The sequence below is a fragment of the Mastigoproctus giganteus genome, chromosome 5 (genome assembly GCF_048544385.1).
Source record: "Mastigoproctus giganteus isolate SK-2022 chromosome 5, ASM4854438v1, whole genome shotgun sequence".
NCBI classification, from domain to species: domain Eukaryota; kingdom Metazoa; phylum Arthropoda; class Arachnida; order Uropygi; family Thelyphonidae; genus Mastigoproctus; species Mastigoproctus giganteus.
Genome location: NC_143579.1, coordinates 85,671,752 through 85,696,225, shown reverse-complemented (window position 1 = coordinate 85,696,225; position 24,474 = coordinate 85,671,752). Strand labels below are relative to the sequence as shown.

Genomic DNA, 24,474 nt, shown 5'->3' with positions numbered 1-24,474 from the left:
AAAGCCTTATTAGCATGGGAGTGACCAACCCACAAGTTTCAGTCAATATCTGGAAAGTTAAAATCCCCCATTACAAGACATTCTGATTTACTGGTCCACTCTATTTCTCTGCACAATTGTTTATTGTACTCATCAGAGTCATTAGGCCTGTAACACACTCCTACTCTTCATTTCCCATTTCCCGGTGTTTATGTCACACCAAACTGACTCAACATTGCACTGTCCATCTACGTTAACTGGATGAACTTCCTTAGATTTTATGTGTTTCTTAACTAACAGCATAACCCCTCCTCCTTTCCTACCCTGTCTATCCTTCCTGTAAATATTGTTCTCCCCAAATTCCAATTTTGCACTGCTTATATCTGTGATATGATCTGTGACTTTATCCAGAGGATAGGATTCATTTTGTTATCAGAACTTTGCAGCGTTTACAAATACCCTTGGTGGTTTGTTTGTGTTATTCAATAGTTTTTGAGATTGGCTTCAGTTGTTATTTCTGAAAACCTGTTGAAGTCTAGCATTAGTTTGCTTAAGGATGTCTCACCACAGTTTGGAATGGAATTCAGAAGTACATGGCAAAAATTGCTTGTTTTTACAGTAGAATCTCATTAGTACAAAGTTCAAGGAACATACATTTTCATGTTTTGTAATAACAAGGTTTGTGGTAAAGGTCCACCAAAGTGTCAAAATTAAATTATGCTCTTGTTTTTTTTTGTACATACATCTAAGAAACAAAAAAATATAGAATAATAAAATAAATTATATTAATAAAAATAAGAAAAGTCTTGTCTAACAATAATAAGAATAATAGATATTTTTGTTAGATTTTCTTTTATTGTAAGAAAAACTAAGGGAAAAGTGACATAATTGAAAACAAAAGTAGGGTGTATATGTAATTAGTATGAAAAACTAGTAAAAGAAGAATTATAATCTTAATATAAAAGGAGACATGCAAATCAACTTTTTAATAAATTAATCTGACTTAGAGTGAATCCTATTTTGTTTGTTTGTTATTTGGGTTTTTTTTAGGAGCATTAGCAACTAAGGCCATATTGCTCCGGGGATATGTGGTGGTCATTCCCTGACCTTTCCGCATCCTCCGTATTTGGTGGGCATGGGCTCGAACCCCAGTCTAATCAAGAAGCGTGTGCTACGCACTGCTGCTCCTGCCCACCTGACTACGGAGGCACCTCTCCTATTTTGTTTGCACAGTTCTTGTCTTATATGCATTCTTATCTACAGCACAGACATTATCAAATGCAATTTGATATTGTTTTGTTATTAATATTAGACCAGCACAGTCTCTATTATGTTCAATGCATTTTAGGCATCCTTTTTAGAGGGCAGCATGTGTGCTGCTTCACTTTCATTGCTGGTAATGAAAACTTCATTTTGCTTGATTCTCAGCAGTTTTTCCAGGGCTGGCATTGCTGAGATAGCAACTTCTTCATCCACTTTAGCAGACTTCTCAAATTCACCAACAATATCCATATGCTCCTTCAAATTTCCCCATTCCTCATCATTACTATCACATTTGTTTGATGGCCGTGTTTTTCAATAATACTCTTTCCAAAGCCACTCTTTCTGAAGAAGTTGATTATTACACTTGCTGTAATACTTTCCTGAGCAATAATATACACTTGCTGTAATACTTTCCTGAGCAACAAGATCATATAGAGCCTACTTGATAAGGTACTTGGTCCAAAATATATGAGAAGGAAACAAGTGGCCACTTTGGCCACTTGTTTCCTTCTCATATATTTCGGACCAAGTACCTTATCAAGTAGGCTCTATATGCTCTCTTGAAGTTATAAAAATGCCTTAATCCAGTAGCTGCATGAAACTGGTAGTATTGGGAAGCAAACACAGCAGCCATATATCCATCAACTTAAGAGTCCCAGCAGAATGTGCAGTGCAATTGATCCAGAATTATCATTGTTCCTTTTTTTTCTTACACTATTCTTTTTACTACTTTCGATAGTCAAGGTGTAAAATTTTGACCACTTCTATTTTTCTTATAATCGCATGGAAGTTGGTTAACTTCTTTGAAACATCTTGGCTTGGAAAATTTTCCGATCACAAGCAGGCATAGTTTTGTACTGCCTTCTGCATTGCAGCATAACAGAACAGCGATTCATTTTTTGTTTAATTTTCAATCAATACAAGACTCATCATATAGCAAATTATAAAATAAACCTGTCTCATCAAGATTAAAAATATCTTTTTCCTCATATTTTTCAAGAATGGACCTTACAGAACATAACCAGTCTGTCTGTAGCCTTTTCCTTGCCAGCTGATCTGGACTCATTGCAAACATTTTGCAAAACCAAGTTATTTTTATCCTTAAATATTTGGAGGTTTTTCATTGCTGCATTGGAAGTTGCTAATTCCATGTTTCTAAACTAGATAATTAGCCTTTTCTTGCAAAATTAGACCTGGTATTGACAAATTTGATGCATGCATCTGTTGGTGCTACTGGAAAAGTTTTGTTTCAAGCTCCTTGTGTTTTGCACCATGAATTCATTTCTTGAAAGAGATTGTTTATGCATAGGCAGGATGGCACTTCCATCATTTATACTACCCATGTAGTATGAATGCATCATTTATTCATATCTCATATTGTTTGTTTGTTTGTTTGTTGTTTGGTTTTTAGGAGCATTAGCAACTAAGGCCATATTGCTCCGGGATATGCGATGGTCATTCCCTGACCTTTCCGTATTTGGTGGTGACGGGCTCGAACCCCGGTCTAATCAAGAAGCGTGTGCTACACACTGCTGCTCCTTCCCACCTGGCTACGGAGGCGTCTATCTCATATTGTGAATGCATGGGTATGGGATATGAATATCTCATATTCATATCCCATACTCATGTATAAACAACCTCTTTCACACTCTTAGACACTCAGTCAAGAAATGTTTTAATTAATTTCTTGTTTTTTATCACTGCTCCAGTGTCATGCACTTCAAGTGTTTTTTCAGCTTTTTAGTATTGTAGCTAAAGTAGGTAAAGGTACGTTGTTTTCATTTGTAATGTCTGTTTTACTTTGTTTCATCCTATTATCCTCTTGTATAATTTTCAATTTTATTTCCAGGCTTAATTCTCTGCATTTACGTTTTGTCACCATAGCACTGCTAGATGAGGTTTAATATAAGCCAACTTTCAATTGATTTTTAAAAAAAGTCAATTTCCAAAAGACAGCTCTACTAAAAATGCCACAAAATAGATCATAAGTGTAACAAAAGTTTTTTTTTTGCACCCAGCTTAATAAATCCATCTGACTCTAATGATTTTTTCACGGTGTATTTATGTTGTAGCTACCATAAACTAGTTTTGTTTATATAAAAATAAATTCTAACAAGGCAGTGCTATATTTCAGGAAACACAAAACAGGGCTGTCACAGCAAATTTTTATTGTGACGTCACAGGCCGTCACAATAAAAATGGTTATTTTTCTGGATATATCCTTAGCATTTGATTCTGTCTTGATTTTTGGCCCTGTTGGATTTATTACACCCAGTTTATGGCATTGCTAATCTTCTTTGGAAGCATATTATATATCCTTAACATTTGATGATTCTGGCTTGATTTTTGGCTTATATGTATGTATGTATGAATGACCAGCACACATACACGGCTTATATGTGTGCTGGTCATCCCCAAAACAGTGTTTCCCTGTTGTTTTCATTATTGATTTTACTTTCATGTGCCAGTAATGTCTGTCTTTTACATGTCTTAATCCTCTGTAGTTGATGTAAATCTGTCATCTCAATAGTATCCTGTCATGCTAATTTTTGTGTAATATCTGTTTCATTCTGGACTTGTAGTGATTTTTTTAACTTATTTAGCTTTCACTATAAGCAAAAAATAAATAGTTAAATTTTATTTAGATAAGTCTTGCTCTTTTCTTAACCTCACAGTGGATTCACTTGCCAACACTGTGTCTAAATAAGGTGGATGCTACTTCATGCACTCTGGATGTTAAAATATGACATTACTTTCGGTAATGGACAAGTCAGTAACGTAGAAATTTTTTATTTTTATGTTACTTGTCATGACTTACATGTCAGTTATCTGGTGTTCTATTACAGAGGTAGACTTGCTGCATTATGATCCCATATTTTGTTGGACCATAAAACCACAAATCAATCAATCAGTCAATCTGCTACAAAAATAACTATGCATTCAATTTTGTCAACAGAATTATTCATTGTTAAATGTTTAACATTTAGCTTAAGGGAACTTCTCTCTTTTCTACATATCATTTGTGTGGCAAACTGCGTATTCAACCTCTTCAGTGTAAATGAATTATTAACCCTCTGACATTAGCACTTCAATGATAAAGCTTGCCAGGTTCATTTTTTTCCAAATTTAAACAAAGTCTATATGAAGTGACATCAGTGCTAGTTTATGAATTTCTTAATCATGCATATTAATTACTAGTGTTATTTTCTTACTTAACTTTTTAGACTTTGATGCACCTATGGAGGCTTTGATATGTAATTTTTATATTTTTAATCTCTCTAGAAATATCTATATCATGGTATTTCCTTTTTTCCCTTTTTTTTTTTTTTTTTCAGTTGCAGGCAGTAAAGGAATTTATATATGCAAAATGCACTTATTTGGTTAATAGAATATTTGATTGGTTTATTCATTTGCCCATTTACATTATATCTTGGAATTAATTTTCAATATTAAAAAGTGAAAAACATTCAAAATAATCATAAAAACTGGGCTAGGTCACAAGAGAAAGTGAATTATCCATCCAATCACACCATGATGATAAAACTGTCTATTTTTAGCATTATGTTACAGAACCTTTCATTTACCCATGAAGAGAGTGGCTCATTTAAAAGCATCCTTAAGGATGCATTAGAATAAGTATTAAAAATTATGCACTTTTTACTAAATATTGTCTATAAAGTACTTAAAAACTAAAGTTAGCAAAAATGCTGAGTATAGCAGGACTTTTTTGATACTTGTGCAGTATTTTAATATTATCCTTAAACTTTATACAAATATGTAATTCAGATTTTTAGTTTTGTTATTTCAAGTTTGAATTAGATTTAAACTGTTCTCAAAATTTTAATATTTCAATTATTTTTAGGTTGTTTCTCTCTGTTATAATACCCATACCAAAGTCATTAATATCTCTGCTGCCCAAGGAATGTGCTGATGGCTGCTCTTTTACAATCACTTCTGTGTTTTTTAATGTTGGCATTAATGAGCAGGCAACTTTGGCTGAGAAGTATGTAATGTGTGTATGTATATATAATGTAATTTGAATGATAACTTATTAACATATAATCAATAGTAAAAAGGACTGAAAAAAAAATTGGGGGGGAGGATATTGAATTTTGGTGAATCTGAAAATTTATCCCAGGTTCCATGAAACCAATCACATTTTATCACATTTATTTTTTAGAATATGTCACTGTAAAACAATGTTTACAATAAAAATTTCCTCAGTACAGTAAACCCCCGCTATTCGTGGTATCTGTATTTGCGGTTTCGCGTATTCGCGATCGCCGATTTAATATAAACATAAAAAAATGTGAATTTTAAAGCGCCATGAATATTTTCCGCCATAAAAAAACATGGGCGTGGCTAAAATTATCTTTCCCGGTCAAAACAGTGCTCAGTGGGCGGGGGGAGGGGGTGACAAAATTGCAAGCGTGGATGTTTCTCGCTAATCCTTGTTCAGCATGTGTTATGCGCTTGTCATGGAAAGTTTCGTCGTTTGCTTTTAATTTATACGTTTATAAATTGAATAAATTTATCAATTTATAAATTGATATGCTTACAAAAATGATAAATCTACCGTTTTGCGGTGTAAAACAGACTTTTTGGAGTGTGTTAACGGAAGAAAGTGACTTTATTGTGGACAAGTTCTTTCTAACCCCTACAAAAATATGGCTGCAAATAACAGGAGAAATGTGAAAATATCAAAGAAGGTGATGACATTAGCGAATAAAATTGAGTTATTAGATAAAATTTCTAATGGTGAAAGTGTCTCAGTGGCAAAACATTATAAAATCAATGAGTCAACAGTACGATCAATCAAAAAATCGGAAGAAAAAAATCCGCCGTAGTGTCTGTGAAAACGCGCTAATTGCTTCAAAAATTTGCTCTGTAACTCGTGATGTTAAATTTAAAAAAATGGAAAAAGCTTTAAATCTGTGGATAGAAGACCGAACTCAAAATAAAATTCCGTTAAGTTCACTCATCATTCGTGAAAAGGCAAAACTCCTTTATCAACACTTTAGCGAAACTGGTGATAGCACTGGCGGGATAAGTTTTTTTGCTAGCAAAGGCACTGGTTTGAAAGATTTGTTTGAAATTTCTAATAAATATTACATTTAATATTAAATTGTTTCTTATTTTCATTTCGATGCCATATGCATGCATTTAACTATGTACTGTCTATGTACATAGTCATATTATGAAGGTACATATAATACATACATAGACAACATTTTAGACTAGTTTTTCTTATAAATTTCATACTTTGGTACGGAACCCCTTTATTACTATGGGAGCCATAACTCAGTTTTCGGTATTCGCAACATTTCTCAGGAACGTAACCCCCGCGAATAGCGGGGGTTTACTGTATTTCTTTTACTTTTCATTTTGTACTTGATCAGTTTTAAAAATTCATTCCCATTCGCTGACCTCATTCATGAAACTTATCTTTATATATGTCCAAAAAGAATATTCAGAAAGTACTTCCGAAAGTTTATATAAGAAAGTTTGAAAAAATACTTAAATGAAAAATTTTTTGTTGAAATGAGTAGAATTTCATATATAATTCAATTTGATTAATTTCATATGTAATGCAATTCAGTTCAGTTCATTTATCCTCCATGACAGTGTAGTGAGTTCACTATTCAGCACTCATTTGGAAAGGTCAATATTCATATCCCATTGGAGGCTGGAAGAATTTTTAAAGGCCTTCAAATGAGACTGTAGTTAGCCAGTCTCAGAGGGATTAGGTATTTCCTGCGAGTATTTTGGTAATAGATTTTGCAGTTTCCTATTATTTTAAAAATTTTAGTGGTAATAAGATGAATTAGTGAATTATATTATACTGAGAATTACTGAAGTAAGATAAATTCTAAATGAATGTGACAATTTTAAAACAGTCTAGTATTGATATAGAAAACAGGACAACAAATTTTTAGTTTTGGCAGTTGAAATATTCTTAACTGTGAAGGCCTTAATGCTTCCTTAGTGATGTGTAGAAGATAGACTAATTTAAATACTATTTTCTGGTATTAATGCATGAATAAAGCTGGAGGCTATATAAATTTTTAAAGGAATGTATTGTATTGATTTGATAGCCACTGAAATATTGATCAAGGTAAATGAAGACAGATGTGTGGCACCATCTTAAATATTAGATGTAGAAAGAGGAATTAATACTATTTTTAATATTTCACATACAATCCAGTTTTTAATGCAGACAGGCAGGCAAAACCTCTATTCACTCTGCATGTTTTCCTTAAGTTTATGGAGTTAAGATCTGAAGTCATTTTTTAAAACCATTATAAACTGGGTATATTGAATAGGTGAAGGGTTGGTTAGTGAGAAAGTGGGAGGCTGTCAAAGATTTGGATATAAAGGAAATATCTGATTTTGTAAACTTCTATAGGAAACCATACTAAATGAAAACAGTAATCATTAAAGCCACTTGGAAATTAAAATATCGTTTGGTAAAAATAAATTTAGCAGTGACACTTGTGGAAGAGGTTTGGAATAGATAATTAAAATTATCTATTTTTACAGAGTGTAAAAATATATTTCTTTCAGGATCATTTCTGTGAATGAAAGTTAGTATTCACAAAATACTAAATTTCATTCACAGTATTCCAGTTCCCCATTATTACTACAAGTAATTTTGGGGAACTGGAAGATGTTAAAGTTTTAGTTTTGGCAATTGGAATATTCTAAGCTGGAGGCTATATAAATTTTTAAAGATATTTATACAGCCTTCATAAATGTTTCCTTTCCTCCTAATTTTCCACCGAAATCAGGAGGGAAGGAACGCTCAGTAAAACTTGATGTGTTAAGTATTGTGTTTTACAATGGAGATTGCATATCTAACATTGAAACAACAGGCCTTAATTGAAACAACATCACTAGGGGATTCAAAGATGGCAGATGATATTAAATTAAGTACTTTAGGATTGAAATCTAAATTGAGAAATGACTTAAATTGCTGAGAAAACATGAATATAATGATGAGATAACACCCTTAAATGAGAAACTAAAGAAATTAATGAAGACTAAACTTAGCAGGGAACAAGGTAATGATTCAAAGGTTGCAGTCAGAATTCAGGGGAACATTGTTTTCAGTGGGAATCAGTACTATCAGAAAGAGCACTGAACATCTGTGAATCAAGTATTAACAGTCCTCCTTCAAGAAGTATAACACTGGAACAGGTTAAAATGAGAAGAAAACCTTAAGTCAATTATGAGGGAGAAGGAAGTTTCACTATAACACAAGTATATTCGATTAATAGATCACCATAAACCAGTGCAGAGTGACTGAGGAGATGAGGATAATACAGTTAAAACAGAAACACTTTCAATAAGTAGACCACTCAAACCAAGACAGGATTCAGGAAGAAAAATAATCCAACAGATGACAATCAAATGAGTGATCAGGAATTACTTAGGATTCACCGTAATTGGCAACAAGATTGGCATCTGATACGTAAAAGCAAACACCAATGTAAAATTGTGGTACAGACAATCCACTTACATTCTGGTGTATCTGTATGTTTGCTAGTATCCGTGCCATGAGGTAATGGGAAGGGAGATTACTCTCAAGTTGGTTCAGGTTTCTGTATGAGGAGAATATAGAGACTATGACAGGAATATTTCCCAAGACTGTCAAGAGGTACTTAATAATATGAACTTGGCATCCTTTAGTGAGTGCATTACACATGAACATAGGAGAGTACCTTTTTTCAGGATAAATAGTTTATCTGGATGGCATGGTGTTATGTTAAAAGTTGACATGTACAATGGGCATCTTAAAATAAAATAGTTGGACTGGAAAAGAGACTTGAATACTACAAGCATGATATTAAGAATCTTGAGGATTACCAGCATGAAATTAAACAGTCAATGCATATCAAAGAACATCAAGCACTCAGCTGCCCACATCAACGCCAGAGCTTGCACTTGGGCATCACGTGACACAGAGGCAACCCCCAAGGCAGAATGCGCTGGTCCCGAAGGAACTAGTAGTTGTTGGTGACTCTATTGTCAGGGAAACAGGGAACATGCTTTGTAAAAAGGATAGGTGGAACAGGACCAGGGTATGTCTGCCAGGGGCAAAGGTTGATGACGTTGTAGAGCGAATATCATCTTTTAAGGGCACAAAAGGTGATATAGTTGTAAACGTTGGCACTAATGATATTAAGAGTAGGAGACCGGCAGAATTACTTAACAAGTACAGGTCACTGTTGAACAAAAGCCGTTAATTAGAGTTGAATTTGAAAGTGTCTGCAATTCTGCCCAGACACGATAGGAGGGAGTATATGATGAGAGCCTTGTTGATCAATTCGGCCCTGGAAAGATTGTGCAAGGCTAAAGGGGTAGAATTTTTTGCAGTCTGCTCTGTACTTGTTAACAGGAGAGACTGTTTCAACAGGGATGGGATACACTTAAATAGAAAGGGTGCAAGAATATTTGCTGATGTTATCGAGGCAGTGTTAGGTGGGTTGGAAAACTGCTAGCTTGGGGAGGATAAAGGACTAATAGATTAACAGTAGCCACTGGCAGAGGTGAAAGTGATTCTTGCACTGCTTGTATTGGAATGAGCTGCAGCCTGGAAAACATGATGTACGATATTTCAGAGACTGCTGGGAGTCATTGCAGTACAAGTAAACACATGGGTTGTATTAGGGTAGCTAAGAATAGGAACAGGTGCATGTATACTTGCATGTACACCAATGCTAGGAGTTTGGTAAATAAATTTGATGAATTTGAGGTATTGCTCAAAACATCAAAGGCAGATATTGTTGGGATATCAGAGACGTGGTGTCACACAGATATAAGGAATGCAGAACTGGAATTTGGGGAGCACAATGTATACAGAAAGGATAGACAGGATAGGAAGGGAGGAGGGGTTATGCTATTAGTTAAGAAACACATAAAATCCAAGGAAGTGAAGCCAGTCAACATCGCAGGACAGTGCAGTGTCGAGTCAGTTTGGTGTGACATAAGCATTGGGAGATCAAAATCGAGAGTAGGAGTGTGCTATAGGCCTAATGACTCAGATGAGTCATTAGGCCTATAGGTGACAGTGATTACAGTGTGCTGAAGTGGGATTTACTCAAAGAGGTAACTACCATCAGGAGTAAAGGGAAGGGTTTTTGCTTTCGTAAAGGCGACTATGATGGTCTGAGCAGTATTCTAATTCTATACAGTGGGACCAACTGATGATGTTACCAACAGCAAATTCAAAATGGGAAGCATTCAAAGAATTTATCTTGGAAGCTACTAGGCTTTACATACCAACTAAGAAATATTGTTCAAGGTTTATGTCTAAATGGATGTCAGATGAACTAATGAGACATATGGCAGAGAATAAAAATGCATGGGACACATATAAATTAATGGGTGACATGGAAGCCTATGATAGATATAAGCTGGTCTGTAACCAAGTCACAAAGGAGATTAGGCAGACAAAGGCAGATTATGAGAAATCCTTGGCAAAGGATGCAAAGAAAAACAGAAAAGAGTTCTTTACCTATGTAAACTCTAGAAGGAAAGGGATGAATCAGATTGGTCCACTGGATATTGATGGTTCAACTGTTGATGATTCTGCTCAGGTGGCAAACAAACTAAACGAGTATTTTGCATCGACATTCACACATGAGGAGTTATTCAGGAAGGGGAATGCCAGAGGTGAAGTAAACTCTGGCAGTGAGCTAGATGATTTTGTAATAACTGAGAGGAAAGTGGAGGAGAAATTGTGGAGGATAAACATAAAAAAAGGCAACCGGGGTGGATGGGATCTATCCAGTTATATTAATGGAGGCAGCAAAGGAAGTAAGCAAACCCTTAGCCATAATTATGAGAGCTTCTTTGGACTCAGGGGAGGCACCCATAGACTGGAGATGTGCAAATGTGACCCCAATTCACAAAGGAGGATCAAAGGCTGACACAAGTAATTATAGACCTGTGAGTTTAACTTCTGTTCCAGGAAAATTAATGGAGGCACTGGTTAAAGAAGCACTGCAGGATCATCTAGACAAGACTTCAGTTATAGCTCGGACACAGCATGGTTTTGTTAAGGGAAAGTCTTGCCTGACCAATTTGATTGGATACTATGATGCAGTCACAAAAGAACTGGATGCAGGAAATAACTCTGATATTATATATTTGGATCTTAGAAAGGCTTTTGATACTGTTGCACATGGAAGACTGCTGCACAAATTGGAACAGTGTGGCATTGGAAGCAAATTGTTGCTATGGATAAAGGGATGGTTGAGGGGGAGAAGACAGAGAGTGGTAATCAATGAACACTGCTCATTGTGGACTAATGTTATTAGTGGAGTCCCTCAGGGTTCAGTGTTGGGTCCATTGTTGTTTTCTGTATTTATAAATGATATTGATGATGGTATATCAAGCTTAATGTCCAAGTTAGCAGAAGATACAAAGGTTCGCAGGGTTGTTAAGGACACTACTGACAGTATGCTGCTGCAACAAGATCTGGAAAGGTTGAGCAGGCCTGACATAACCCAGTGGTCAGGAGCCAGAGTGCATAGCACGCGTTCCTTGAGTGGACCGAGGTTCAAGCCCATGACTACTAAATACGGTAAGTATTTTTATTGACGATTTATTGTAAACTCTACTGATTTGTTGTCCTGCCAGAGTATAAACAGGAAAGGTTGAGCAGATGGGCTGAGAGGTGGCAAATTAAGTTTAACATTGACAAATGTAATGTACTACATATGGGAAACAGTAACCCCAGAGCAATGTATCAACTCTGTGGTACTACACTGTGACAGTGGGTAGAGAATGAAAATGACCTGGGGGTAATTGTGCAGGTAGATATGAAGTTTTCTGACAGTGCAGATGGGCTGCAAGAGTAGCTCATGGTGTCTTGTTAATTATATACAGGAATTTTTATAGCAGGGATAAGGAGGTGATTATTCCCTTGCATAAGGCAATGGTCAGGCCACACCTTGAGGCCTCATTTCAAGGAGGATATACAGCTGCTGGAACGAGTACAGAGAAGGGCAACAAGATTAGTGAATGGAAAAGGGTTGCTCTTACGAAGAAAGGCCTAGTCTCCAGACACTGCAAATTACAGTGTCTGGAGACTAGGCACTGGCGAGGTGATCTGATAGAGGTGTATAAAGCCTTGAATGGTTTGAGCATGCTCAATACTGATGGGTTTCTTCCTCTTGCTCAGAATAATCACCTGAGAGGGCATAAATTCAAGTTGAGGAAAGACAGATGTAGGATTGATGTCCGGAAATTTGCCTTTAGCCAGCAGGTGGTTGGAACCACCTGCTAGTGGAACAGACTTCCATCCCTTGTTGTGGAAGTTGATAGCCTAAATAAATTTAAGGCTCAGCTGGACAGGTATTTCGAACAAACGGAGGGGTGAAATGAGAGTCAGGTTTTTTTTTTGGTTTTTTTTGGGTGATGTTGCACCCAAGATGCTTCATCTTGCTCAGAATAATCACCTGAGAGGGCATAAATTCAAGTTGAGGAAAGACAGATGTAGGATTGATGTCCGGAAATTTGCCTTTAGCCAGCAGGTGGTTGGAACCACCTGCTAGTGGAACAGACTTCCATCCCTTGTTGTGGAAGTTGATTGCCTAAATAAATTTAAGGCTCAGCTGGACAGGTATTTCGAACAAACGGAGGGGTGAAATGAGAGTCAGGTTTTTTTTTGGTTTTTTTTTGGGTGATGTTGCATCAGCTTGCTTTCTTACATCATATGCTAATGCTAACTGCCCTGCCCACTTTCACTCAGTAATTTCGAAACTTGCAAGTGTAAAGCTTGTTTTCTTTCCTCTGAATACCTTGTCTAAACTTCTAAACTGCAGCCAGTGGACCAAGGAATTATCAAGAATTTGAAAATGCACTACTGAAGGTGCATACTGAAAAAAATTATATTGAGAATAGAAACCAACCAGCCTATAGATTATGTTATAGATTTGTGTATGTGCATATCAGTGTTGGTGAAAGTGTGGAGTCAAGATGTGATGGAAACGAATAAAAATTGTTTTGTAAGAGCAGGTCTTGCTAAAACACCAATTAGCAGCAATGAGAGGGATGAACTACTACAAGACATTGAGCAATCATGGGAAGAACTCCAAGCGAGAGGTTTTAATAGTAGAGAAATTGTTCTTGACAAATTTTTAGGAGTTGACAATGATGTCATCATAGCTGAATATCCGAGTGACTCCAACATTTTGGAGAGTATTTAAAGAATTAGTGACAAAGTCACTGATGAGTTGGATGAATATGGGGGCAAAGGGAATGAGGGCAATATTAAACCTTCCAAACATGAAATATTGGCAACATTTGAAACTTTGCATCAAGGCCTTCAATGTGAAGAAAATGTGCCAGAAAATATATTTCAGCGTTTAAACAAATGCAAACATTTGTATGAATGATGTACAGTAAAATCCAGTGTTCAACAAAAAATAACCAAATATTTTACAAACTAATTCTTAATAAGTATATATTAATAAATTAATTGTTTTAAAATGGTAGAAAATTTATTCATACTGACTTATTCCTGATTTATTTTCAATCTAATATATTTTTGAATGTGGAATTACAGTATTTTTCATTGTTGAAAAAGTCATATTTCTTTATAACGAAATTTCTCTTTAACAAATTTTTTCAAGTGAACGATCGATTTCGTTATATAGCAGTCCGACTGTATTTAGGATTATAGGTAGACTATAAAATATTTAAAGGCAAAGCACTCATGCTACAAAGTAGAATGACTAACATATAGGTTAGTGCAAAAGCATCAATTTAATGTAGCCATCTACCATAGTAGCTAAATTAATTAATTAAATTGGCATCATTTTGGTTATATCTCATATTGTGAATGCCTTCACAATGAGTTATTATTATTATTAGCCATAAGGTTCAAGGAAGCCTGAGGCTTATACTGCACCAGCCTAAAAAAAATTCCATTTACCCTGTGACCCAGAGAGAAAGAGAAAGAGAAGTAAAAGGAGATCACCAAGAAAGAGAAGAATGATGATATCCAGCTCGGGACCGTGGGTGTGCCAAGCCCATGTTCACCAGATGTGAGCCCCTGGGGTTACCATGGTATTGTACTACCTCGAATAAGTAATACTTCAACAATGGAAAAGACTACTGTTACTTATTCTCAGCGGATACCACCACCCAGACAGCACCGTTTCAAAGCTTGTTGGCTTCTCCTCGGTGGGTGTGCAATAGTGACAACCCAGTTATGAAGTTTAACTTCACAATATAAGAGATGCCTGATGGTGTGTGTGTGTGTGTGTGTGTGTGTGTGTGTGTGTGTGTGTGTGTGTGTGTGTGTGTGTGTGTGTGTGTGTGTGTGTGTGTGTGTAGTAATATAGACTATAAAATATTTAAGGCAAAGGCCTCATGCTACGAGGTAGAATGACTAACATATAGGTTAGTTCAAAAGCATCATTTTTAACGTAGCCATCTACCAAACTAGTTAAATTAATTAATTAAATTGGCATCATTTTGGTTATATCTGATGCCAATTTAATTAATTAATTTAACTACTTTGGTAGATGGCTACATTAAAATGATGCTTTTGCACTAACCTATATGTTAGGATTATGGATAGATCATGCACTGTCTTGGAATAAGCATATTAACTATTTTAGTAGCAGACTGCACTTCTTTCTCTATTTTTTTTATAATATGAGAAATACTTTTTCACTAACTACTAAGGTAAAAATTTATTTTGCACTTCTAGACGCAGTACTAAATTATGCTTTGAATATATAAGAATATATGAGCTAAGGCCATCCCTTAGAGATAAAGCTTACCAAATTTTTATTACATGGAATACTGCAACAGGTACTTAGTGTGGACGTATGGAACAACATAACCCAAAGAAGAGTTATTTTATTGAAACATAAGATTTTACTACCTAATCAAAAGATAAAAATGAACCTTTTTTTTTTTTTTTTTTTTATTCTTTTGTCAAAAAAAAAAAAAAAGCACTGATTAAAGAGAGGAAAATGTCAGAAACAGGCTTTGGATACAACTTAAGAAGTCCCAAATACTGTTTCTTGTAACATCCTATCTGGTGAGAGAGAAATTTTTTTACTTTAAAATCAGAACAAATCATCTAGTTTCACAGGTGAAATTATTAGTCAGAAGAGTCTTGATTTTTAATGAAGATAATGAAAATATGCTTTTCAGTTGATGTTATAACCCTCTAGCCGATCGGGCTAGCCGGGTGGGTAAAGTGCCTGCCTGGCAACCCAAAGGTCGCAGGTTCAAATCCCGCCTCGGGCTTGGATCAAAGTACTGCAAAAAAACTTTGGGAGGTGCATTATGGCCACAGAAGCCGATGCGCCAACAACTACCAAAAAAAATAATAATAAAAAAATAAAAATAACCCTCTATTTAACGAATTACAGGAGCTTACATTTATTTATTTATTTTTCTATGTTGTAAGGTGTGTGAGAAAAATATTTCATTTAATGTAATAATGGTAATCAGTTTTAATATAACTGAAAAGAACTTGTTGACAAGTACTGAAATCCTTAACAAGTTATAGTGATGTAAAAGTTATGGATGATTAATAAAAATTTATTGCATTATTGTGCTAGTACTGCATTTATTCTTTTTTTAATACTAATGATAATTTAACTTGATAAAATCTTTTAAAAGATTTTTATTCTCTTTTTATAGTAGTACAGAAAAAAAGATGGCTGACAGTACCAAAAAGCAAGTGTAGTACATTAAGTGTGTAGGTTTCAACTTGCATGTTAATCAATGCTTCATGAACACATAGCCGGAACTAGGCAATCCTATGCCTGGGGCAAAAGTGTTATAAATACGCCCCCATTATATGCAGGTAGTCAATCTTTCAGTAGCGTAGCTAGGGTCGTCACTGCTGGGGACAACATGTCTTCCTAGTGCCCCTGATTTTGATAGATAATTCCTTCAGTTTGAGCCCCTGAAGCTCACCACCCAGGGGAAATTATCCCCGCTACACCCCCCCTTGCTATAATTTAAATAATACAATAAATATAACAAAACAAAAATATCAAAGAAAAAGAAACTTATGAATATTCATTTATATCTACAGAGAATTTAATTGAATATAAACTACAAAGAAAGTACATATAACTACAAAAAAATTAGAAAACCAGATAGTTTGTCTATATATCTAGCATAAAATCATAGAAACAAAATATTATAAAATATAGTACTTTTAACATTATAAATATTCACTGAAGGTGTATTATTTTGATTGAATTTTTCTCACTTTGAAGAACCTTTCACAAGAAGTACTACTGTTACAAAGTACTACTGTTACAGGCAGGGTAAGAAAAATTCATAGTGCTATTTCTATATTTAGATAAGATAAGATTCTATTAGACAATACTCATGAACGAATTGGAGAAGTTGTAAAGGGGTTACAGATTTTATATCCTAGAGAATTGATAAAACATGATTTTTAAAATATCTGTTGAAATATGAACAAATATTTGAAAAATTTTGTTTGTCCTCCAGTGGTTAGGACAAACCAAAAAGCTCAAAGGTGTGATGTTACAAAACGGGCCATACGTTATAGAAGTTTGTAATTGGAGTTTCTCTGTTATTTTTGAAATTTGTAAAACACTGTTCCTCCCTGATATTTTTTCCATAAGTGATTATAAATCCCAAAGTTATAATTTTTTTTCGGTCTCACAAAATTACAAAAATTTCTGGAATCATAAGTAGCAGGTACAAAGATAATGCAATATTTCTTTTAATAAAATTTTATTTTTATTTTAAACAAAGAACATAAGTTGACCAGAAGCTATTATCCGTGTCTGGATACACCTTAATCTTTTCACTGGCTATTGAAAGCAGTTTACTAGCATGACTTCTTGGTATGTAGGATAGGTGGCTGCTTAAGTTTTACTTTCCACTTACATTGTGGAATGGTAATCCATTTAACCCTTAATTTACGTTTTCTAATTGCCCAAAGGCCAGAGGTGGAAACAAAGCATACAAAGTTAAGTCTCTCATGATTCATTCATTATAAGGAAATTTTCTTCATTCTACAGAAACTTTTAAATGTAATTACCAAAAAGAATTCAAAAAATTCGCTATAAAGAAGTTTGTTAAACACAGGTCCAACTGTAATTAAATCAAAAATGAAGGAATTTTAAAATATATAACTGGCCGAATGCACCCTTAAAATGCTGCACCTGGGGCTGATGCCCCACTCACCCCACCCTAGTTCCAGCTCTTCATGAACACTACAAAAAAATTTTGAAAAATTGGGTATCTAACAAAGTATTGATGAATTTGAAAAAACATCCCCTAGAAAAGGAGTGTCATATTGTTCTTTATGCTATTCCCCTCACAAACACTATAACAAGAGTTTATCCGTGTGTGTGTGTGTGTGTGTGTGTGTGTGTGTGTGTGTGTGTGTGTGTGTGTGTGTGTGTGTGTGTGTGTTATTTAATTATTTATTTTTTTTTATTTTTTTTTTTTTTTCAGATTTGGTGATATTTCTCTTCAAGAAAAAATCAATTTGGATAGCCTTCATCTTCTTAGAGAACATTTCCATAGATTACAAAGATCAATAAAAGTGGATAAGGAGAAAAGTAAGTCAATCTTATAAAATGCATATTTTTGACTATTTATGCAAGATAGCTTATTGGTAAAAGTGTATTAGTAAATTTCTTCTGCTCCTCAAAAAAAGGGTATTAATTTTTTTCTATAACGTCTGTCTTCAAGAGAAGGGAAAAGAACATATTTTCAGGAAGTGATGTTTAGCATGCCTTCTAGTCTCAGTAGTCTGGAGGATTCCCCCCCCCCCAGAAATAGCACTTGTAGTGAGTGAGAGTAGTGGAGATTAAAAAAAAGTGCAAGAGGAAAACCATTTTTCTCGTATTTTGTACACTGCATACATAAAACAAATCAAAGTAGCTTAGTAGAATGCCCATACTGCTTAGTAACCAAGCAGTATGACCCCATATTTAGAAATCCCTGTGAAAATCTAGAGAAAGGTTGCTTTGCACGTTATCAGTACTTGTGGTTCACCATTCATTATCAGTACATGTGATCTAGAAGCAAAGATGAAAGTTCACCTGTCCAGAGGCTGTGGATTAAATCCTCACCTATGCTAAATATATATTTCTTGTTTCTAATTTCTGAATTTTTAGTTTACCACGTTTTTTTATGTCCTGTACTAGCTATTTTAATCTGAACTATCTATTTAAATTACTTGTGTCGAAAACTACAAATTCTGCCTTCCTCCCTGTAAATGAGCTCCCCTATGCTCTTTAAGAACCATTAGAAACTAAATGTCAATCATCCATACAGCAGGTCTCCCCCCATGGTGGTGGACCTAACAGTGTGTTAGTTTTGAAATTATACTCAACTTATCAACTTGCTCCTGTGTAAGCTAATAAGTAATAAGTTATGAAGTGTGCATGTGGCTACAGGTGTCAAGTGTTGAGTTGCTACATAACCATTTTTCAACAGTCTTACAGTGAATTAGTTCAGAAATATTATAAAAAAAGAAAAGAAATAACAAATAAATAGAAAATGGAACAGAAATAAAATATAAAAGTTAAAATAAGAACAAAAAAAAAGTAAAATACCACAGAGCAGAGTAATCCCCAAACTGACAACTTTGGATTAGAGGGCTTTCATCTTAATCCTAAACTAGAGAGGCTAATAACAGTAGGAGAACTTCAAGCAATGATAAGGAGAAAACCTTCTCTTTCTGTTTTCTCAGGAATTTTTGAATATGGAGTCATACTGTTTGGTTTAAAATAAGGAGATCACATGATTGTGCACCCTTCTTATTTGTTAAGGTGACCTTAACTAATAAGAAGAAAAATTAACACCCCAAATATGTTTGTGGGTAGGTATCATATCAGAATTTGACATCCTGCTTGCTACAGAAGAAGAAATTTCTCCAGAGCAACAGGATAAAAATGTCAGTCAACAGATTCCTACCAGAGATGATTCATTTTCCAAAAATAACAAAATGAAACAAATAAAATATAAAAAAAGTAAAAATAAGAACAAAATAAGAAGAAAGTAAAAATAAGAACAAAAAAAAACAAACTACCACAGAGCAAACGTTTTTTTGGGAAAATGATATTAGCATTAGTAGAGGCATATAATACAATGCAAGAAAGCAAGCTTATGCAGCATCAGCCAAAAAAAAAAAACAATTTCACCCCTCCATTCGTTCCAAATGCTTATCCAGCTCAGTCTTAAATTTATTTAGGCTATTAGCTTCCACAACAAAAGATGGAAGCCTGTTCCACCAATCAACTACCTGCTGGCTAAAGGCAAATTTCCGTACATCTATTCTACAACTATCTTTCATCAATTTGAAACTGTGCCCCCTCAGGTTCTTAGTCTGAGCAAGAGAAAGAATCCTATCAGCATTCAGCTTGCTCAACCCATTCAAGCCCTTATACATGTCAATCAGATCACCTCACAGGTGCCTACTCTCCAGGTGCTTCAATTTGCTGAACTTAAGCCTTTCTTGGTAAGAGTACCCCTTTGTTCCCCTTACCAATCTTGTTGCCCTTCTTTGTACTCATTCTAGAAACTCTACATCCTTCATAAATTGAGGCCTCCACACCTGTACACAGTACTCTAGGTGTGGCCTGACCATTGCCTTGTATATAACAGGATAATTACCTCCCTGTCCCTGCTAGCAAAATTCCCATATATCATTGACAAGACTCCATGACCTGGCAGCCCATCTGCACTGCTCAGCAAACTTCATATTTGACTACACAATTACCCCAGGTCTTTTTCACTTTCCTCTTCCCTGAGTGTAGTACCACACAGTTGGTACGTTTCTCTTCAGTTATTGCCACCCATATGCAGTACTTTGCATTTGTCAATGTTAAACTTCAGTTGCCACTTCTCAGCTCATTTTCCAACTTCTCTATATCCAGTTGGAGTAGCATACTGTCTTTACTGTCGTTAACAACCCTGCCAACATTTGTATCATCTGGAAACTTGGTCATTAAACCTGATATACTTCATCAATATCATTGATAAATATACAAAACAACAATGGGCCCAACACCAAACCCTGAGGAGCTCCACTAATAACATTTGTCCACGAAGAGCAGTGTCCATTGATTACCACTCTCTGTCATCTCCCGCTCAACCATCCCTTTATCCATTGTGGCAACTTACCCTTAATACCATACCACTCCAATTTGTACAGTAGGCTTACATGTGCAACAGCATCAAAAGCTTCCCTGAAATCCAAGTATATGATATCAAAATTATTTTTGGCATTATGACCACATCATAGTTTCCAATTCCTTTGTAACCTCATGATAGTATCCAATCAAATTGGTCAGACAAGACCTCCCTTTAACAAACCCATGCTGTGTTTTAACTATTACTGCAGTTTTGTCTAGATGATATTGCAATGCTTCTTTAACCAGTGATTCCATTATTTCCCCCGGAACACAAGTTAAACTAACAGGTCTGTAGTTACTTGTGTAACCTTTTGAACCCGCTTTGTGAATTAGTGATACATTTGCACACCTCCAGTCCATGGGGACCTCCCCTGAGTCCAAGGAAGCTCTCATAATTATGGCTAAGGATTTGCTTACTTCCTTTTCTGCTTTCTTTAATATAACTGGATAGTTCCCATCCACTCCAGGTGCCTTCCTTATGTTTAACTTCAACAATTTCTCCCCCACTTTGCTCTCAGTTATTACAAAATCACTTAGTTCCCTGTTAGCATTTGATAAACTTCGGCACTCCCCTCATTGAATAATTCCTCATGTGTGAATGTAGATGCAAAATACTCATTCAGTTTATCAGCTACCCGAACATGATCATCAATAGTCAACCCATCTATGTTAAGTGGTCCAACCTGATTCATCCCTTTCCTTCTAGAGTTTACATAAGTAAAGAACTCTTTCCTGTTTTTCTTTGCATCCTTTGCCAAAGATTTCTTGTAATCTGCCTTTGCCTGCCTAACCTCCTTTAGGCCTATAACCTCCTTTGTGACTTGATTACAAATGAATTGATACCTGCTGAAGGCTTCTGTGTCACCTGATGCTTTCTATGGGATCCAATATATTTTTCTTCTCTGCCACGAGCCTCATTAATTCATCTGACATCCATTTAGGCCTAAATGGATGTCAGATGAATTAATGAACCTTGAACAGTATTTCTTAGTTGGAAAAGCCTAGTAGCCTCCAAAATTAAGTCCCTGAAGGCATCCCATTTAGAATTCAACGTTGGTAATATCATCAGTTGACCCACTGTACAGAATTTAAACTGTCTGAGACCTCTGTAGTCACCTTTTTGAAATCAAAAGCTCTTCCTTTTTAGCCTTGATGATAGTTACATCTTTAAGTGTAATTCCCACATCAGTACATTGTGATTGCTGTCACCCAGTGGTTCCTTTATCTGCAAATTCTTAATGCATGAATAATCACTGCTGATAATCAGATCAAGAGTATTATTCCATCTGGTTGCCTCTCGAACATGTTGCTGTAGAAAACAATCGTCCAATAAATCCACAAGTTCCAGTCAATATCTGGAAAGTTAAAATCCCCCATTACAAGACATTCTGATTTACTGGCCCACTCTGTTTCTCTGCACAATTGCTCATTATACTCATCAGATTCATTAGACCTATAACACACACCTACTCTCATTTTTCCTTTCCCGGTGCTTATGTCACAACAAACAGACTCAATAACATACACGTAAGTTATAAATCCAGTTTAATGTAAGAATACAAATATATACTAACAGTAGCTTTCGAGACTCAACATTGCATTGTCCACCAACATCAATTGGATGCACTTCCTTAGATTTTGTTTTTCTTAACTAACAGTATAACCCCTCCTCCCTTCCTGTCCTGTCTATCCTTCCTGTACACATTGTACTCCCCAAATTCCAATTCTACATTGCTTATATCTGTGTGACACCACGTCTCTGATATCCCAACAATATCTGCCTTTGATGTCTTGACTAGCACTTCAAGCTCATCAAATTTATTAACTATACTCCTAGCATTGGTGTACACACAAGTATACATTCACCTGTTTCTACTCTTAGTTACCCTAACACAGCCCATGTATTTGCTTGTTCCACTATGACTCCCATCAGTCCTGGAAATCCCCATTGCGTTTCTTTCTAGGCTGCTGCTCATTCTAATAGAAGCAGTGCAAGGATCACGTTTGCCTCTGCCTAAGTCCACTGTTAACCTTTTAATATGTGTATCCCCCCCCAAGCAAGCAGTTTTCTGACCCACCTAACACTGCCTCGATATCATCAGCAAATATTCTTGCACCCTTTGTATTTAAGTGTACCCTATCCCTGTAGAAGCAGTCTTTCCTGTTAACAAGCATAGACCAGGCTGAAAAAAATTCTACCCCTTGAGCCTTGCGCAATCTCTCTAGGGCCGAATTGATCAACAAGTCTCTCATCATATACTCACTGCTATCGTGTCTGGGCATGATAGCAGGTAATATATAATGAATTGTAGACACTTTCACATTCAACCCTAACTCGTGACTTTTTTTTCAATATTGACTTGTACTTGTTGAGTAAATCTGCAGATCTCTTACTCTTAATGTCATTAGGTCCAATGTGTGCAACAATATCACCTTTTGTGCCCTTAAAAGATGATATCTGCTCTACAACATCATCAACTTTTGCCCCTGGCAGACATACCCTGGTCCTGTTCCACCTATCCTTCTTGCATAGTACACTTAGAACCCGTTTTATGATGGTCCATTTTACGACTTTTCACATTAATGACTGTTTCAAAATAATACCTGAAAAAATTTAAAATAACAATTTCCGACTAAGAGAATAAGTGACAGCGCTACAAGTAAATCTACCAACAAAAGGAAAGTGATCGATTTGGATCAGAAAATTAAAATAATAAGGATGTATGAAAATGGTCAAACATTAACAAGTATCATGCTGAATTCAGATTTGTCAATAATAATATAGTAGCAATATGTTATTAGTCATTGCCCAGTTACGTAAAGCTCGACTTACGTAAAAAGTCCTGAAATGTATGTCAGGGACTTCTGTATTTTTGAATTAACCAGGAAATTGATTATCCGGAATTTTTTTTTTACCATCTATCCTGGAAAATCGAGAGTCTGCTGTATTTCATTATATATTTAACCATAAGACGTTAAAGTAAATTTTTTGCAATTAATAGTTTCATATGTGTATTGTTATTACTTATTCTTGCAACTCTTTCTAAAAGATTAGCTGCCAGTATAAGCACAAACTACCTAAAAAATGAGGTGATAGGTTTTTGAGCACCACTGTGTATATCAGCATCATCATCATCAGCCATTTTCAATCCACTGCAGGATGAAGGCCTCTCCAGCAACTTTCCAGTTCCTTCTGTTTTGAGCACTGGCCATCCATTTACTACCCAAAAACTCATGAATTTCATCTATCCATCTCCGCCTTTGTCTTCCAGGTTTTCTTCTAGCTCCTCTTGGGTACCATTCTGTTATTTTCTTAGTCCATCTGTCATCATGTCTTCGAGCTATGTGTCCTGCCCAAGACCATTTTAGTTCTTTAGTTTTGATAAGAATGTCCTTTACTTGAGTTTGCTGCCTAATCCATACGTTTCTCTTCTTATCTAACAGTCTGATTCCCAATATAATTCGTTCCATTCTTCGCTGTGTAGTTCTCAGCTTCTCTTCCATTCTTTTGGTGAGTGCCCAAGTTTCACTTCCATAAGTCATGGTGGGGAGTATACATTGATTCATTATTTTACGTTTCAGACAAACTGGGATATTGCTCTTCAGTATGTGACTATATTTCCTGAATGCTATCCATCCAAAATTTATTCTTCTCTTGACTTCCAGCCATTTATCATTATTACAACTAATAACTTGTCCCAGATAAGTATATGACTCCACCTTTTCAATTACTGCTCCTTCAATCATTATTCCCCTTTCCGTGGCATACTTGTTCATCATTACTTTTGTTTTGCCATATTCATCTTTAGTCCAAAATCCTTACTAACTGTGCATAACTGATTAAGATTTTCCTCTAATTCTTTGGGATCGTGGCTTATGACCACAATGTCATCTGCAACTCGTAAATGGTTTAGGTACTCTCCGTTCACATTGACTCCTTTCTGCGACCAGTCTAATCTTCTGAAAGCTTCCTCAAGGGCAGCAGTAAACAGCTTCTGAGATATTGTGTCTCCTTGTCGAACTCCTTTCTCGATTTTAAATTTCCTAGTGTCTTTGTCTAGTC

The 24,474-nt window shown here is 35.5% G+C and overlaps 1 protein-coding gene across 2 annotated transcripts in view; it reads left to right on the top strand.

Annotated features, from left to right (window-relative positions):
* Positions 1-24,474, top strand: part of LOC150085539 (inositol polyphosphate-4-phosphatase type I A) — a 557,621-nt gene that overhangs the window by 469,899 nt on the left and 63,248 nt on the right. For both annotated transcript variants that reach the window (XM_090373328.1, XM_090373327.1), the window contains exons 19-20: positions 5,105-5,245; positions 17,722-17,828. In XM_090373328.1, the coding sequence (XP_090229454.1) occupies positions 5,105-5,245; positions 17,722-17,828 (248 nt within the window). The remainder of the gene's footprint in view (positions 1-5,104; positions 5,246-17,721; positions 17,829-24,474) is intronic.